The sequence below is a fragment of the Mauremys mutica genome, chromosome 7 (assembly GCF_020497125.1).
Source record: "Mauremys mutica isolate MM-2020 ecotype Southern chromosome 7, ASM2049712v1, whole genome shotgun sequence".
NCBI classification, from domain to species: domain Eukaryota; kingdom Metazoa; phylum Chordata; order Testudines; family Geoemydidae; genus Mauremys; species Mauremys mutica.
Window position 1 is genome coordinate 15353911 of NC_059078.1, and position 18154 is coordinate 15372064.

At 44.4% G+C, this 18154-nt stretch overlaps 1 protein-coding gene across 1 annotated transcript in view; it reads left to right on the forward strand.

Annotated features, from left to right (window-relative positions):
* Positions 1-263: 263 nt before the first annotated feature.
* The window catches only part of ARL8B (ADP ribosylation factor like GTPase 8B), a 33690-nt gene continuing 15799 nt past the window's right edge, over positions 264-18154 (forward strand). Inside the window, exon 1 of the mRNA XM_045025083.1 lies at positions 264-534. Within this exon, the coding sequence (XP_044881018.1) occupies positions 412-534 (123 nt within the window). The 5' untranslated portion in view covers positions 264-411. The remainder of the gene's footprint in view (positions 535-18154) is intronic.

Below are 18154 nucleotides of genomic sequence, written 5' to 3' on the forward strand. Positions count from 1 at the left end.
TCAGTCCCTAACCCCCCTATGCTCGCCCCCATCCCTACCCCCCTATCCCTGCCCCAACCCCAGCCCCAGCCCTTCAGGTGGCCGCTGGGCGGCCCTGGCAGGGCAGGCACGCGAGAATGAGTCCTCCCCGGGCGCAGGGCGGACACCTCGCCGGCAGGGGGCGCCGTAGGCTGGGCTAGCGGCTGCTGCCGGCCGGGCCGCTCTTGCTCCCCAGGCCGGCGTGTGGAGCCGAGCCGTCATATGACCGCGGCGCGGCGAGCAGGGCAGCGTTGGCCTTGGCCGGAGCCGCCGCCGCCGCCCGCGAGTCGCTGCCGAGGGGCCGCCAGCCGCCGCCGCCGCCAGTCCCCGCCGAGGGGCCGGAGCTAGCGCTAGTGCCGGAGGGTCCCGGCCCGCTTCGCCGCCGCCGCCGCGATGCTGGCGCTGCTGTCCCGGCTGCTGGACTGGTTCCGCTCGCTCTTCTGGAAGGAGGAGATGGAGCTCACCCTGGTGGGGCTGCAGTACTCGGGCAAGACCACCTTCGTCAACGTCATCGCGGTGAGCTCGTGCCCGCTGCCCCGGGGGGGGGGTACTGGGGAGAGGGGGTAGGAGTGACCCAGGTCCCTTGGCCCATCTCCCGTGGGGGGGGTACTGGGGAGAGGGGGTAGGAGTGACCCAGGTCCCTTGGCCCATCTCCCGTGGGGGGGGTACTGGGGAGAGGGGGTAGGAGTGATCCAGGCCCCTTGGCCCATCTCCTGCGGGGGGGGGTACTGGGGAGAGGGGGTAGGAGTGACCCAGGTCCCTTGGCCCATCTCCCGTGGGGGGGGGGGGGTACTGGGGAGAGGGGGTAGGAGTGACCCAGGTCCCTTGGCCCATCTCCCGTGGGGGGGGTACTGGGGAGAGGGGGTAGGAGTGACCCAGGTCCCTTGGCCCATCTCCCGTGGGGGGGTACTGGGGAGAGGGGGTAGGAGTGACCCAGGTCCCTTGGTCCATCTCCCGTGGGGGGGGGTACTGGGGAGAGGGGGTAGGAGTGACCCAGGTCCCTTGGCCCATCTCCCATGGGGGGGGGTACTGGGGAGAGGGGGTAGGAGTGACCCAGGTCCCTTGGTCCATCTCCCATTATCCTGGGGGAGGGGGGAGCTCTGTCTTGGGGGGTGGGTACTGGGGAGGGGGTTAGGAGTGATCCGAGTCCCTTAGCCTGTCTCCCATTGGGCCCTGGGGGGGCTCTCTGGGCCCTGGGGGTAATGGGGAGAGAGAGTGTAGGAGGGAGTGCAAGTCCCTTGGTCTGTCCCCCATTGGGTTGGGTGGGGTGTAAGCATGCCTGTCTCTGTGGGTGGCTGTTGAGGTGAAGGGTTGGGACAGGCTCCTCTCCCAGCCTTTAGGCGGGGTGGAGTATGGCTGGAGGAGGTTTCTGGCAGTGGTTAGGGGATGATTCTTGGCTCTGTGTATGGGAATGGTGGATTTTGGGGGGCAGGAGCCATCTCTTTGAGCAACCTTAGTGCAGGTCTGAAGATCCAACCCTCAAAACAGGAGGTTGCAGCAGGCTAGCAGTCCTGACACTGCACAGAGGCCAATGGACATCTCTGTCTGGTAGGGAGACCACTGCTTCCTACCAGCTGCTCCTACAGGCCTCACTGCAATTCCATTATTTAGTAATAAGGGGTTGGTAGCTACTTTTGAGCAGGATTAGGTATCCACTTGTCTGATCTTTAATTTGGCTTGCAATTAGCCATAATCTACAGATCTTGTTGCCTTTTACAGTTCCTGACACAGTATCCTATATAGCATCCATGCAACTGGAACAAAGAAGTACAGTTGACTAGAATAAAACCGACGTTCTGTGTATTGGGGTTTGTGGGATAAAATACAGGCTGTAATAACTCTCTCTCTCTAGCTGATGATCCATCATGCACTTTCCTTGAAACTAAGACTGCTGGCTTGAGATGGCCTCACTAGAACTATAGCAACAACATGGTGCTTTCTGTACTAACAAAAAAAATAGCGTAGTTTGCTTGATGTGTACACAGACTCTCTACTGACAGCCATGATACTGCTTACAGCATAGCTTGATGACATGGTTTTAGAACAGCTTCCCATGTCATGTTGTCTAGGCAAACTATACTAACAACCCCATAAGGTGAAGAGTGCCTTCAACCACTTTCTTCCATTTTATTTCTGATAATCTCCCAATAAACTGCTTAAAGCTGCTTTCTTGTCCTGTCATGAAGGTCTGCTCCTGACATTGCACTCCTCTCCTATTTCTACACTCTGCTGCTAATTCCTAGCTACTAAAAATATTCTGATTCCAACAATCTATACCTTCTCCTGTTAATAGAATGTTTTAGGGCATACACTTTCTGAATAGCTGAAGAAAATCACTTCATGGTTCATTGGTGTGCTCTGATGGATTCACTGAACCAATTATAAGTCTGAGGCCTCCTGTGTGAAGTTTCTTATGACTGTCACTGAACAGGAGACAAATTGAATGACTTGCCTGGACCATTGAATTGCATGTGTTTCCTCTGGCTCTGCTATTGGTATCCAATACTGCAGTTAGGGAAGGATGCATATGACTTGGTGTTTTCATTCACATGCAATAAAGGTCATAACTGATAGTCCAAGGCACTTACAGGGAAACTGAGGCATTAAACCGAGGCATTACACCAGTTTTGGTCTGGAGTGGATATGACTATCACTCGACGCACTGAATTCTTGGGTGTAAGTTGGATAAGAAGCTTATCTTGGTAGAGAGACAAGCCAACTTTTTGGCTGCATAAGAGTGGGAACCGTATGATTCTTGTACAGCCACACAGATTTTATGTTTTGTGTGTTCTGTTAAGCTTGGATAGATTCAGTACTGTCCTATAAAATATAAATATATATGAATGACAGTACTGAATCTATCCAAGCTTTTTACACACACACTGTCTCTGTCTCTGTCTCAGATAGCATAGTCACCAGGTCCTGTAGACAAGACTGTCCCTGAATGTGTGCAAGGCTTAATACAACTGTTGGGCACTTTGACAGTCTTGTTCAGAGCTTGTTTGCAGTTTACTGGTTGTGAAGGATAAGCTCTGTTCTGATCAGTGTTTCTATTTTACTCTTTGTGTGCATGCCACCCCGATCAAAGTTTTATTTGACTAACCTGTTGGAAAGGAAACATTATTTACCAAGTTTTCTGCGTGCAGATGTTGAAGAATTTAGGTCTTGCTCAGTAAATGTAACTGACTTTCTCATGTTCTGACAGTTATATTGCCTAATCAAGAATGTCACTCTAACTTGGTGTCATGCTAATACTGTGTAACAAGGACACTCTAATCATTGAGTAACACTTCCTCCATAAATTTAGCCTCTGTTTTGTTGGCTAAGCACATCTGCAGGACTAAGCTGTTAGTGTTTGGGAGAGAGGCACTTTTTTTTTTGGTAGGGAAGGTAGTGCGATGGTCCTCAAAGTGAAGCTCTCTGGATCAGCCTTCTGAAAGCAAAGATTTTAAAATGATTGAACAGACTTAAGGCAGGCCCTGCAATGCTAGTCTTTCCTGTGCTTCAGGATCCTATCTGTAGCTGGCCAGAACAACCAAACTTTGATCAACAGGATTAACCTCACAACCCTGATAGCTTGTTGACTTTGGGAGCTGTCTGGCCTACCAGATAGAGCCCTCAGCTCTGTCTGTTTTTAGCCAGTACTAGTAATCTGGGGCTGTCTTTCTAGTCTTTTACAGCCAAGACTCACTTTAGTGGTGAAGAAGCGGGGAAATGTTAGGATGCCAGCACAAGAAGACTGGAATCAAAATGTCCTGTACATATCAACTGGATAGGAGAGGGAATAGACTCTCTACTTAGTGGTAGTTTTGTTTGCACCTATTCTGGCTACCAAGCTGGACAGTCACATTTGTAATATTCTTTCCCTCCCACATCCTTTTGAAAAAGAACAACCCCATGAACACCTAGTACTCTAAATATACTGTACTAGAAGTTCATGAAAGATGAACATATAGTGTGTAACTGGCTGAAGTGGTAGAAGTACCACTTATTGGGATAAGAGATGTTAAGTAGACACTTTTTTTCCATCCTCCGGCACAGAAGCGTGTACCCTGTGTCTACTATTTGAAGATCAAAAGATGGTAAATCTTACTAACAATTGCTTAGTCTTTGGCTTTAAAGCACTGAAGCTTATACGGGTGAACACTATTATTAAATACATATACTTGCAAAACTGTTACTGACTCTCACAGTACCCAGAAACTGTTGGCCCATGCCAGAACTGCAGCATTTATCTGGTTGTGTAGTGCAGCAGTAGATAGGTTTGAAACTTTTGGACAGCTTTCTTGACTACTTTGGAATGCTAAGGTAAAACCATGGTTTAAAATACAAACAGAATATTGTAGTCTGTCATTTCAGTTTTGTAGAGTAGATACAATATCTTAGCACTGATTACATGTCCAATGATTTTGTATGGTGTGGGTGGGATGGAGGGACACATCTGCCATGTTCTCTATAAAAGTGATCATATCATAACCAGGTCCTTTGCAACTCTTTGTAATGTAGACACAGCATGAAGATTTCTCGTACCAAGCAGGTTCCTGTAATGACTTGTATCTGATTTCATCAGGTGAAATGTTTAGTGCCAATTACTCATCAGCTTAAGAGCTGACTGCTGATCAGACTTAACCTGGAAAGTGCACCAAATAAAAGAAAAAGTGAACCTTTTTCTATAGTTTAGTTAACAGCTTCCTTCTGTACTACTTAGTCTTTAACTACCATGGCTTGTTAGATCTTCCTCATTAGATATGTAAATTGGGATTGGACCTGTTTATAGTGAAGTCTAGTTATAAATTCTTGTAGATAAGTGGCTTTTTTTTTTTCTCAGATTCCACTTAGCTACCATGTGAGGCAGAAAATGTAGCGAAGCAGACACCTTTGAAGGTTCCACTTTAGTCACTGTCCCTTTAATTAGATACCCCCATAATGAATATAGTTTTCCCTGTGTATGAGTAAACCTGGTCACAAGGGACGGCATCATTCCATCATGGGCCATACTTTCCAGAATGTGAAGAGGCCTATGGCTTTTAGATTGAACAGTTTTTTGCTGCAGTGTAACCAGATGCAATCTAACTGAATTTTCCCCTGGATTTTAATTGAGGACTAATAGTGTTCTCTGTTCACTAGACTCTGAAGCCTCTTTTGCACTGTCTAAGTAACTCTTGCTGACTGCATCTCTGCAGCAAGTGTTTGTCAACAGTCTTTCTTCAGGCTTACTGTCAGAAAGCTGCAACCGAGTGGGCAACCAATCTCCTTAATCATGTGACACAATTGAAACACAAATATTTCAAGTGAGCTGATAGATTCTTGTTGCGCAAAACCTAAAAGTCTTGAACTAGTTTTGGTAAACATTGATTCTACATTTGAACTTCAGCTTCCAAAAGCTACTTCATGCATTATATTTGGCGGATTTTATTGTAAAACTCCTGTCTGACGCCTGGCTGCCTGATATATGATCCCGCTTGTTAATACCAAACAAGCTTGCCAAATATTCTGGTCCCCCCCGCTTAGTGGTAACCAACTGTTAATGAAAGCATGTACTAAAATCTAACACTTACTGTCCTCTTAATATACCTTTAAACTGCACTGTTAACAAGACATTAAAAAAAATCTTTCACTCCTGCTGTTTCAACTGTGTCAAAGTGGAATGAAGATTATTAAACAGACTGGCCCATTGTTCCTCTTGTGTGTGGCATCCAAAATACAGCAGCATTATGGAGAAGTTTTAAACTGAACTTAAAAAAAAAAAGTCTAAACCTGTAATAAGAGATTAAAACCCTCTTCTTACGAACATACATGTTGGTGTTCAATTATCAGACAGTGTTCCTTTTAATAAGAGCATTTTGAGGCTTCAGTTTCTGGACACTTAAACTTATTGGACTCCCTGTGAACAAAACCCAAAGTGATCATTCTCCGCCTCTGGCTATGAAAGGGGTCTCAGTCCCCAGTATCAATCTCACCCTGCGAGTTAGTCATAAAGTTTAAAGCCAGAAGAGGCCACCACATTATCTAGTCTGAACTCCTGAATTTTACAGGCCAACACCACCACCCAGCACTTGCACACTAAGCCCCCAAACTGAAATTAGTCTGGTCTCCTGTGAGCTGTAATACTTTGATCTTTCTGCCACAGGCAGAGAAAAGGAGGGAGCAAGGTGCACCAGTGCAGTGTTTCTCCGATATGACCACCTTGGCCGCATGAGGCCATCGGGCTTTTCTTGCGGCCACAGCCTCCTGGTCTGTGGTGTGTGTGGGGGGGGAGGAGGGCAAAATAGTGACCCTCCCCCTCGCTGTTGCCCCTGGATGCACTGCTTTGGTGTTGGTTGCTGGAGCTACCAGCAGGGATTGGGTTCTCCTCCCCTCTGGAGTCACCTGGGACACACTGCTGTAGGAGCAGGCAGCCAGTGAGTTCCCTGCCTTCTTGGTGCAATGGGGCTCAGGCTTTGGGCTTCAGCCCAGGGGTGGCGGGGCAGCAGGCTCTGGACATGGGCCTTTGGGCTCCAGGCCCAGGCTCAGGCTGCGCAATGGCAGGCCCCAGGTTCCGGCCACATGGCTTCAGGCTCTGTCCATGGGCCCTATCCTCCAGCTGCAGGGCTCTGGTAGCAGGGCTTCAGGCTTCAGCCCCTCGCTACCTACTCCAGCACTTGAGCCCCATCTCCCCTGGTCCACACTGCCTCCCTCGACCCTCCATCCAGGGCTTAATTTGTCCCCAGGCTTGCTGGGGCTGAGTAAGTCTGTTTGTTAATATCACTTCTCACAACAGAATTACCCCTTCAAATCATTGTAATTTATTTATTGATAGCTAGTATCTGTACATATTTATTATTTTCCTAAAGCTAATTAAGTATTTTAGGAAAAAGTGTGAGAGCAGCCACCAGCAAGATTTGGTGGCCGCATTCTGAGGCCACCAAAAATTGTCCTGAGAACCCCTGCGCTAGTGCCTCAGGCCCCCACAATGGCAGGGCTATGATTAAATGAAAGACACCCAGATAATCCTGGCAATCGACCCACATCCATATGCTGCGCAGGAGGTGAAAATCCCCTATGAACACTGCCAATCTGACCGAGGGAAAATGTCTTCCTTACCCCACATATAGTGAATAAACTAGAGCTTGAGCCTGTGAGCAAGAACCAGCTAGCCAAGTACCTGAGAGAGAGTGCCTAGTCCCACCTGAGAGCCCTGGCCTGCCTCATCTGGTGTCCCATCTCCAACCATGGCCATCCCCAATGTGTCAGAGAGGAGATGAAACGAAACAACCAGAATACATTCGTATGGGGAGAATTCCTTCCTGAACCCTGCAGGTAGCCAGCTGAAACCCTGAAGCATAAACTTTTAGAGACATAAGATATAAACCAGAAGTGAGCCGCAGAACTGCTGAGCCCTGCCCACTACCATCATAAGCAACCCCATCGTACAATCGCACTCATAAACTTCTTCCATTTATATCATGCAAACGTTCTCTAAATGACTGATTTCTTTTGCAATATATACATTCCCTTACCGTGTCTGCAACCCGAAAGTGCATTTTACAGTACATCGAACTCATTTTCTAAAATGGATGAACTAACAGATTGTCAACTCCTTAGGGCGGGGATTATTTTTCTCTTCTGGGTTTGTGCAGTACCTAGCACAGTGCGCCCTGATCCTTATTCGGAACGTCTAGATGCTTCTGTAATACAAATACTGGTAGAATTTTTTTCCCCAAAGGAAGAATGTTCAAGCCCAGTTGTGCTGAGAGGGACAGATAGGTCATCTCAGGATGATCCATATTGGATCTGCATATGAATGGCATCGTAAAGGTAATTGAGCTATAAAGTTATATATTCTCATAGGGTTCTGAGGATGTCTGCACTGCATTGGGGAGTGAGTCTCCTAGCCTGGGTCCACAGATTTGTGGTAGCAGGGTTTGGGCTAGGGCACTAAAAATATCAGAGTAGACTATGCTTTCACATTGCTGCTTGGGCTGGAACAGGGGCTCTGAAGCCCACCGTCCCACCAGGCTTCAGAATCTGTGGACCAACGGTAGGAGGCTTGCTTCCAGGTCAGCATAGACATACCTTAGTTACCTTATTTACCACTGGTGATGAGATGAATATATCCTCACTCAGGTATACATGAGGTGATTTACCTCGCCAGGTTGTGATGTATCTTGTCTTGCAATAGAAGTTCATTAGTTTCATTGTTGCATTTGTGGAGAGCAGAATAAAGGCTTTGAGGCTATAGTATACCTTAACCTCTAGAGGTGGAAAGGGGTGGTATTCAGCTCTTGTTCTCCATTGAATTACTGTGCTTCATTTAGTGGTCAGTTCAGTAGAGAGCTATCTAGAATGCTTAAAGGAAACATCAAGGTAGGGCTGTGAAACAAGTACTATAAATGCTTCAGTTACTTGCATTTCAAGCTAATCTACTTAAACTTTCCAACTGTATGGTTTCACCGCAGCCCAGTTTATAGTTGTTGGGGAAATATTCTTTGTTGGATCTCAATGGATACCAAGTGAGTCCCTAAACCAATAGGGAGTTTCTGAATCTTACTAAGGCATCACAACAGGAAACAATTGAAACACGGTCTCTAATTTAGTCTCACTGGTTCTAATTTACTGATATTAAACTAACATCTAAAAGAATCTTAAACTGTTCTTCTGTTTGCCTCTACTTCGTTAGTTCAAAATGTATGATGCAGTGGCCTTGAGTAAGTTTACAGTATGGCTTGATGGCTTTGCTATTTAAAACTCTATAAATATGGGTCAAAGACCTGCTTCCTGTGTAGTGAAGGACCCTAAAAATTTGTGTAAAGTGCCAGAATTCAAGGTACCCAGGAAAACACTAACTTCAGTCTTCTTTATTAGAATGATTGGGAGGAGACATTAGCATGAACACTCTACAGCTAATACAAGCAATCCTGAGAGAGTTCCAGTTTGGGTGGACAGGGGTGTATCTTAGATAAAATCAATACCCAAGCTTCATTATGTCATTCCTTTATGAGTCATGCTACCTTTATATTTGTCTAGAAGACAAGTCAAGTTGGGCTGACTAGTAGATAAGAATCTGTCTTGTGCAATGGCAAAGCTTTGGTGATGCATCATTTTCTGAATCCCTTAGGATACTAAAGGTGGAGGTTTTTGCATGTGCTTCATTTTAAGGAGCTGTTCTGCAGCAAAGCTCAAATATTAAGCCACAGATCTAATCTCTGCACTGTACTCCCTTCTCTCAGTGGTAAAAGTCAGTGAATAAAAGCCAGTCCATCCTTACTGCCAAGTGTGATTTCTAGAGCTCGGTGTAAAGCTCACCTGCCAAGTATTTGCAGGGGAGGGGGTGTACTCCTCTGTTTTGAATAGAGGCAGAAACTTGTAGGCTGAGGCCTAAATATCAGAAAATGACCAAAGCAGAAAAAAAGTCTATGCACTGGCCTAATGTTAACCTTCCTTCAGGGTCTGAACAGTGCAGTAGTTTGTCACTTCAGAACTAGCTGTTCCCCCGACTTGAAGCAAACTTCCACACTTAGGCATGTGGCAGTTACAGTAACATATCCAAACATCTGAAATGGAGGTCTTGTGCATACTGTCACTATTAGCTGATACTTGTCAGGCATTTAGGATTTCTTTAAATTTATTCCAATTAGTACTACTTAAACTTATATTTGTGTGTTACTTTAAAAAGGCTACGATAAAGACTGCGTAATGGCATTGCCATTAGAGATCTGTTGATGAGTTAAGTTTCGATAGTTCAGAACATGCAGTAATTTTCTGAAGATTGACAGTGGCAAAGAAACATTGCTTCAAACTTGAACTCAAGTATTGTAGATCAACTTTATTTTGTAGATTGCCTCTAATACTTCAAATCCCATGCTGAAAATTGAAATGAATTGTTGACGCAGATGCAAGGAGTAGCAGCTCTAGAGCTATATACTAATCATATTAAGATCATATGCTGGAGTCTCACTTTACATCCCAAACTGGTCTTCAGACAAAATGCCAGCACAGCTAACAGGAAGCCAGTGTTCTGACTACAGAATGATAGGCCGTAGAGTAGACTATAGCTACAGCGCTCTGCATATTGTGGAGGCTTGCAACACGTCAGGTGAAGATGGAAGTGTTCAGCAAGCAGCTTGCTTTACACGTGCAGTGTCTCAAATACAACTGAACATGAAGCATTTGTTTTGGCCTAAGACCTGTATAGTAAATGTTGCACAAGTACCTAGTATAGCCAGCAAGACTTATATTAGGCAAATATCTACATAGTTTATGCTCAGATATTTCAGGTATAACATTCTTGATATAGAATATCCTATGGCCCAAGGACATTGTAAGAAAGAGTTGAAGAGAACGGATCCCAAACTGCTTGCATACAAGTTTTTGGATAACTGTCCCTTCGTGTTAAAGTGAGACATGTTAGTTGGCTTAAATTCATTCATTTCAACTGTGACTGATAACTATCCCACTTTAAACAAAGTAGGTAAGATTAAACTTTACTACCTGTGGAACTCTCAAGTGTAAAATACTATCGTGGTATTACAAATAACTAGGGCCCTACCAAATTCATGGTCCATTTTGGTCAATTTCACGGTCATAAGATATAAAAAGTAATTTTCATGATTTCAGCTTTTTAAATCTGAAATTTCACAGTATTGTAATTGTAGGAGTTGGGCAGAGGTGTGTCTGCAAGGTTATAGTGGGAGGGTTGTGGTACTGCTAACCTTACTTCTGTGCTGTTGCAGGCGGCGGCATTGCCTTCAGAGCTGGGGAGCTGGGATCTTGGCCAGCAGCCACTGATTAGGCAGAGCTGCTGCCAGCAGCAGCACAGAAGTAAAGATGGCATGGTATGGTATTGTCACCCTTACTTCTGCACTGCTGCTTGCAGAGGTGAGCTTTCAGTCAGCAACCACCACTCTCTAGCTGCTCAGCTCTGAAGGCAGCAGTGCAGAAGTATGGATGGTATAGTATGGTATTCCTAATCTTAAGCCAGCAGCAGTACAGAAGTGTAACTACTGATCTTTTGTGCTTTTACCCTATACCCCTGATTTCATGGGGGAGACCAGAGTTTCTCAAATTGGGGGGTCCTGACCCAAAAGGAAGTTGCAAGGGGTCACAGGGTTATTTTAGGGGGGATCATAGTATTGTGACCCTTACTTCTGTACTGCCTTCAGAGCTGGGTGGCTGAGAAGCAGCATTTTTTTTACCCACAAAAGGTTATGCCCAAATAAATCTGTTAGTCTTTAAGGTGCCACCGGCCTCCTCATTGTTTTTGTGGATACAGACTAACCCGGCTACCCCTCTGATACTTGTAAAACTGTGAATTTCCTTTTGATGCCTTTTCTGATCGGGAAATGACAAGCAAAGAAAACTGTTGTTTTTTCTCTAGTTCATTGAGCAGCTGCACAGACAGTGAGATTGGGCCAGTAATTGAAACTACGAGCTACTTCCCGTGCTCTCTGTAGATTTATTTTCTCTTTCAGTTCTGGTTTAGTAAAAACCTGTACTGGAATGTTGTAGTTTGTTTTGGAGAAGCTTGTTGGCTAACTGGATACGCACTTATAGTAAACAAGAGTGATCTTTCAGGAGACCCTACTGAAGTACTAGATGTCTAATGAGTGTGGTATTAATGAGCACTGAAAACAAACACTACCGTTTGACTCAAGTCAGCATACTGTGCTTGCTGTCGTCAAAGTGACACAGCATTCATCAGACTATATAGTTGACACATTATGCAGCAGCCAAACTCCTGCCTCAAGACTGAAACCCTAGGTCAGACATTGCAGAAAATGGCACCTGCAATGCATTATGGGTAAAGGAAGTGAACTTGCCGATTAAAACTACTTCTCTATTCTACACTAAACAAAATTCACTCAACTTCAATATGAAGTAAAGTCATTGAGTTACAGATGCCATATTTTGTTGATGAGAGTCTGCCCAATGCAGGAGCTGGAATGACACTGAGCAGGCTGAATAACCTTAAGTGCTTGTAAAGTACTTAGAGTCTTGGAAGGAAGCAGCATACCTGGCTGGCTTTATCCCAGTGCCACAGATGGGGGTAAAAGATAAAAGTTGAGGGCCTGCAGCTCGCTTTCACTCGGAGACGTATAAACCTGCAAGCTTTGGGGCATAACCTAGCCTCTAACTAAGGAGGCGTAACGAAGAAATTCCTGGGCAGGCTGTTCATAATGCTTTCTTGCAGGGCTTTCTACACCTTCTTCCTGTAGCAGCTGGTACTGGCCTTCCCTTCCACTTCTTCACGAAGGCTTAAAAGTTGCCTCAGCCAAATGTGTGAAGCTTGTATGGAGGGTTCTGTGTCTACTTTAAATGCAACATGTTTTGTGCTAACTCTTACTCCACATCTGCCTGCAAGATACGTGTTTCTCAGCCTACATAGATTCCCGGAAGTATGTTTAAAGCCAGTCAAGTAGAATTCTGTTGGACTGGGTCCTAAAAAAAAAAAAAAAAGGTTATGGTCATTGATGGGCAGCCTTTGAGAGTTGTACTTCTGAATGCCTGGCCTATGAACTGAACTGCTTACTGTTCTCCCAATAGAAAGGATACTCGAGCGAAAGATTTGTGAACAGTTTTTTTTTTTGTCTTTGTTCATCAAGGAAGCTGTAATTCTTGCAGATGGCTTCTTCAGAAGCTAGAAATTAATAGACTATTTTTTATGACATTCTCTCATATAAACTTTAACGAAAAAATGGAATCTGTACAAGAGCTGTTAAACTTTCCTTTTGAGGGACTTGGGGAAGGGGGAAAGGACAATAGAAACAAATGGAATCTTCTGTCTAGAGATGAATTAACCTCTTCTGTGCTCCAAGGATATAGAATTTTACTTAACATGACTGTGTTGATTTTATTATACAATTCTATGTTATAAGCTTATAGCATTAAATATATGTGCACCATCTGTTCAGCAGGCAGATATTATACTAATGGATGGCTGTAGTAGCTACAGGAATGCTTGTTAATGGGATGCATTGTACTGTACCTAGTAGAGTGGGCGACTTGCCCTCAAAGTAGTTCTAATGCTAAATCAAGTTGCTGACCATTGCTTGACATGAAATCTTGGTTTATGGAAATACTAAAGCTAGTTTATTTTTACCTTGCTGTAAAGTAGCAATACTGTCTGGCCGGTTTCTCCAGGATTTGCCATTAGATATATAGACTGTGCAGCCTGCAATGCAACGGCGAGTGACAGGCACTGGTCAATAAACCTGTCTCCCCTTGGGAAATCCCAATGGTACCTAGGGGTGGTAGTGGAACTCCCTGGGTGAAGAAAATGCCCCCAGAAAAGCAGATGAGACAAAATCCTGTTGGCCAACAGTATCCACACTCCTGAGACCACTCCCATTTAGAAAAGGTACAGTTGCAGACACAATAAGGCAGGTGCTTCCTTCAGCTTGCAGTGGTGTTCTGTCTAGAAGTTGCAGCAAGTCTATACCAATCGTCTTGATGGTCGCTTGGCCTGGTGGGAAGGACCCAGGTGATGTCCAAGCAGCCCTATTTAGGGGTGGCCTGCTTGCCCCAATTTGGGGAAAGCCCTAGAAAAGATGGGCTAAGAAAGCTCCCATCCAGCTGCTTCTTTCCTGGCTCTAAATTGATCATTGCTTGTTGGAACGTTCCAACTATATTAACCATACTTGAACTGAAAGACCACGAACTTTGGAAAACAGCCATAACTGATAGAGAACGGCATCAACTGGGTGTTGATATTGCAATCCTCAGTGAGACAAGACTTTTGGAAACTGGATCACTAAATAGAAGTAAACTACCACTTCTGCTGAAAATGAACCAATGATCTACGGTGTGGGATTTGCTGTCAAGAAGTCTGTCCTCAGTGCATGTGCATTTACCCCCTCCGGTATTTATCAGTGAGAGGAACATGCAGCTGGATGTTGAATATAGGGCTCTGGAGCTTGAATCTTCTGTCCATCTACAGACCAACACCTGACTACTCCAAACAGCATAAAGCTGAGTTCTAGTCTCAACTGGAGCAAATCATCAAGAATGTCCCCATAAGGAGCAGACTCACTGGTTGTTGATTTCAATGCCCGTTAGGGTAAGGACTGGGAGCATTGGGGTCACATCAATGAGGCTATCTGTGCCATGTTGGCCAATGAAAATGGCCAGCATGTCCTTGAGCTTTGTGCCTCTTGTGAGCTGATGGTCTTGAGTACGTGTTTTGTTGGCAGCAAGGTCACATGGAGGCATCCCAGCTCAGGACACTGGTATCAGCTTGACCTCTTCCTGATCCATCACAGAAACATTGGTGATAAACTGCATGCTCAATCAATGCATAGCGCTGATTGTGACACTGTTAGGGCCATACTCTAATTACCGGTACATCTTAAAAAGATCCGTCATGTGAAGCCAAAAGTCACACTTTGCCTCAATATTACTAACACGAAGGACTCTGACACTTGTGCAGAGTTTCAATGTGCCCTTGAGTGTATCTGAAAATGAGCAACTTGATTCCCCTGATTCTGATACCTTGTGGGAAAATTTTAAGAACAAGACGCTTGCTACTGTCAAGGATCTCTTTGGGACAACAAAGAAAAAACAACCTGACTAGTTTGAATGTCTGCTACTCCCACTCATAGAAAAGAATCTTGCCTAACTTTACTTCAACAACCAACCAAGTCCAGAACTTTTAAGCTCAAAGAGGCTAAGACTGTAGTCCAGAAAGCCACTAGAGAATGTTCCCAAAAGTATTGGCAAGTCCTGTACAAAAAGATTCAGACCTACTTTGACAGAGGGGAGCTTCATGGTACCTATGATGGACCAAGTGCCTCTTTGAGTCCAATTTGTGTAAAGACTGCCAACCTGAAAGCGAAAGATGGTACCATCCTGACAGGCAAGAACAACTTGACCGATGGACTGAGTATTACAAAGAACTCTATTCAGAGGATACCATTATCTCTGATTACTGCCTTAGCAGCCATCCCCCAGCTTCCAACAATGCAGGAGCTGTACCAAACACCAACTCTTGAAGTAGAGAAAGCTATTAAAGAGATTGTGCCTGAGAAAGCAGCAAGCAACGATCAGATACCTCTGGAGCTCCTAAAGGCACAAGGGAGAAAGCTTGTAAGCAACTTCTCTGTGCCTGCCGGGAAGAAGCCATATTAATTGCATCGAAGACTGATGGCAGCATGTTCAACATCGGATGAGTTTAGAGCAAAAGGCATGTCACCCAGCTCACTAATTGGGATCTGCTCTTAGCAGATGATGCTGCATTCATCTCTAACTCACCTGATGAATTGCAGATCCTAATGAATAAGTTCTCTGCATGTATCAAGTTCAGCAAAGTAATCAGAATCAAGAAAACAGTTGTCATGTCATTGGGCACCAATATCCCACCTAAAATCTGCATCTGTAATGAAGCTCTGGACAACGTAGATTACGTCTGCTATCTTGGCTCAATTTTAACCAGCTCACTTAGCCTTGATAAAGAACTTGATGCAAAGCGACTTGATGCAAAGCCTTTGTCACTTTTAGCAAAGTTACTTCACATGTTTGGAACAACAAGCTGCTAGCCCTGAACATTGCCACTTGTGTATGGGTTTTTCTCCCACGCCATTGACTGACTTCGTGGTGTTTCTTTTTATCTGTGAAGATGTTGGATGGCCATAGTAAAGTAGCAATGAGATTAAATCTTCAGATAGTTCTTACTTTCAGTACAGTTGCCTAAGTACTGTCTTGACACAATGGTACTTCATTTAACATCTGCCTTACATGCTGGATTTTGCAACTGTCGTCTTTAGCAATAAATTCAAAGCAGCCGTTTCTCCCTGCTAGAAGTACTTAGTCTCTGCAGTTCCTTGGGGAGGGTGCAGCTATAGTGAAAAATACTTTAATGGTTTGCTTTGTAGGAAGAAACTGTTGCCAGGGATGTTGTATATTGTGGTCACAAGGGTTTAAAACAATGACTTTCTCTTTAGTTATTCTGCTGAAAACATTTTTGGTTTAAACCAATCTTACTCTGTCCTGCATAGTAGAATTGAGTTAAGCAGACTGAAGAAGAATCCTTACATACTGGCTAATGGTTAGGATGGTAACTGGATGATAGTGAAACTTGTGGGAAGGGTGGTAATGGAAAAGCTAGGAAACAAGATTGTTTCACCTGCGTAGCCCACAAGGCAAATTATAAAATGCTGAAACTCAAGTTAGAAATGAATCACCTGCACTGATGCTTGTGACTTGCCTAAACAAGTCCTATCCTGTCAAACAAATTTGTACCCTAGTTTTGCTTTAGAGCAGGGGCCGGCAACCTTTCAGGAGTGCTGTGCCGAGTCTTCACTTATTCACTCTAATATAAGGTTTTGCGTGCCAGTAATACATTTTAATGTTTTTAGAAGGTCTCTTTCTACAAGTCTATAATATATAACTAAACTATTGTTGTATGTAAAGTAAATAAGGTTTTTAAAATGTTTAAGAAGCTTCATTTAAAATTAAATTAAAACGCAGAGCCCCCTGGACCAGAGGCCGGGACCCAGGGAGTGTGTGTGCCACTGAAAATCAGCTTCTGTGCCGCCTTCGGCACACGTGCCATAGGTTGCCTACCCCTGCTTTAGAGACTCAGACTAGTGTCATGTAGTGTAGAATAGTTCCTTTGGAAACTTCATCTGAGGCAAGAGTCTGTGCTGATGTACGCTTAACTATACAGTGCTGTACAAATAGTCACAACCTAAAAGAGCCTACAACCTAAAGGCACAAGTGGAAGATATAGTGTAGTCTAATGGCTGAAATGCTTGATGGAATAGGAGTGTATTTAGAAGCATCTTGGATGAGGGGAGGGAGACTAACGATAACTTTCCAAGCATAAAAGGCATATTGAAATAGCAGAGAGTGCAAGAGACTAAGAGAGCAGTCATGAGGGCGCTGGGTGGAGGATAAGGAGTCTAGGAATTGAGGTATTGGAATGGGGTGGAGTTGTGCAGAGCCTTGAATGCAAGGATGAAAAGCTTTCAGCTGAATAGGGATTTGCTGAAGCTCTTGATTATTGGAGGGGATCGATCTCCTTTCTCTTAGTTTAAGGGCAGATTTGGCATCAACTTGATTTTTAGGGTTTGGAATTTGTCATTTCTCACCTCAGCAAATCTTCATAGGTACTGGTTGCCCGTCCTACTATCCGTCACTATAGCTATCAGAGTATCACCTGAACTTGATTGTGCTAAAATGGTTAGCAGTGAAACTGTAAACATCATTCAATAGTCAGATGTAACTTATCACCTTTTTATGAGCTGTTGGCTTAACTACCTGTAGACTTGGGTAAATATCTTCAACTTTGGATTGGTTTCACATTTTGAAGCCTTCTTTTGAAATGTAATGTCTTTTTTGGCTTCTTTAAAATGAAACTTTAGTTTGTGCTACCAAAAGGGCAGTTGTGCACCAATTTATCTGGACACATAATCCTCCAAAATACAGTGCCCTGAACACATTGCACTGTATGACTTAAAACTTGATCATTTGATTAACTTGGCTAGGTTCTACGGAAGTGAGCCATATTAAGGAGGAATGGTCACCTGTGTTCTGAAGGAGGGCGTTTCAGATGTAAGGGGCAGCATTGAAGAAGGCACAGACGATCTAAAGAGAGCAGTGAAAAAAGAGCTGAGTTGAGCAAAACTGAAAGAGCCAAGTGATCAAGATAAAAGTAGGAACCTTGTGCATTGTAGAAAGCAGTGTGGTCTTGTGACCTTCAGAAAAGACATAGACATTGCAGTTTCAGGCAGCTTTTGTCTGACAGAATATTACTGCTTATAAATTTGCTGTACCTGATGTGCTGTCAAAGAACAATTTAACAAATATATTGAGGCTGTTTAAGCTTGCCTTGCTTAAAGCATCCCACCACATTCTGAATATACTTAATAAATGAGGTCTGAGTTGTATTTCATAGTTTTTAGGTAATTGGCTTCTTGCTGTCTAAGCCAGTAGAGTACACCTTTAATCTGAAGATTAGGCCTCATTCCTTCCTGTGTGGATAATGCTATTAGAGACTCTTTAGATCAGAGGTCCCAAAACTGTGGGGCACGCCCCCCCTAGGGGAACACAGAGGAAAGTTTTAGGGGAGGACATGGCAGGGACCCGGCCAGCCCCCATGGGGGGCGGGGCAGGAGCACCATCCAGCTCTGTTCCAGTCCTAGCTGCAGCTCCATGCCCCTAG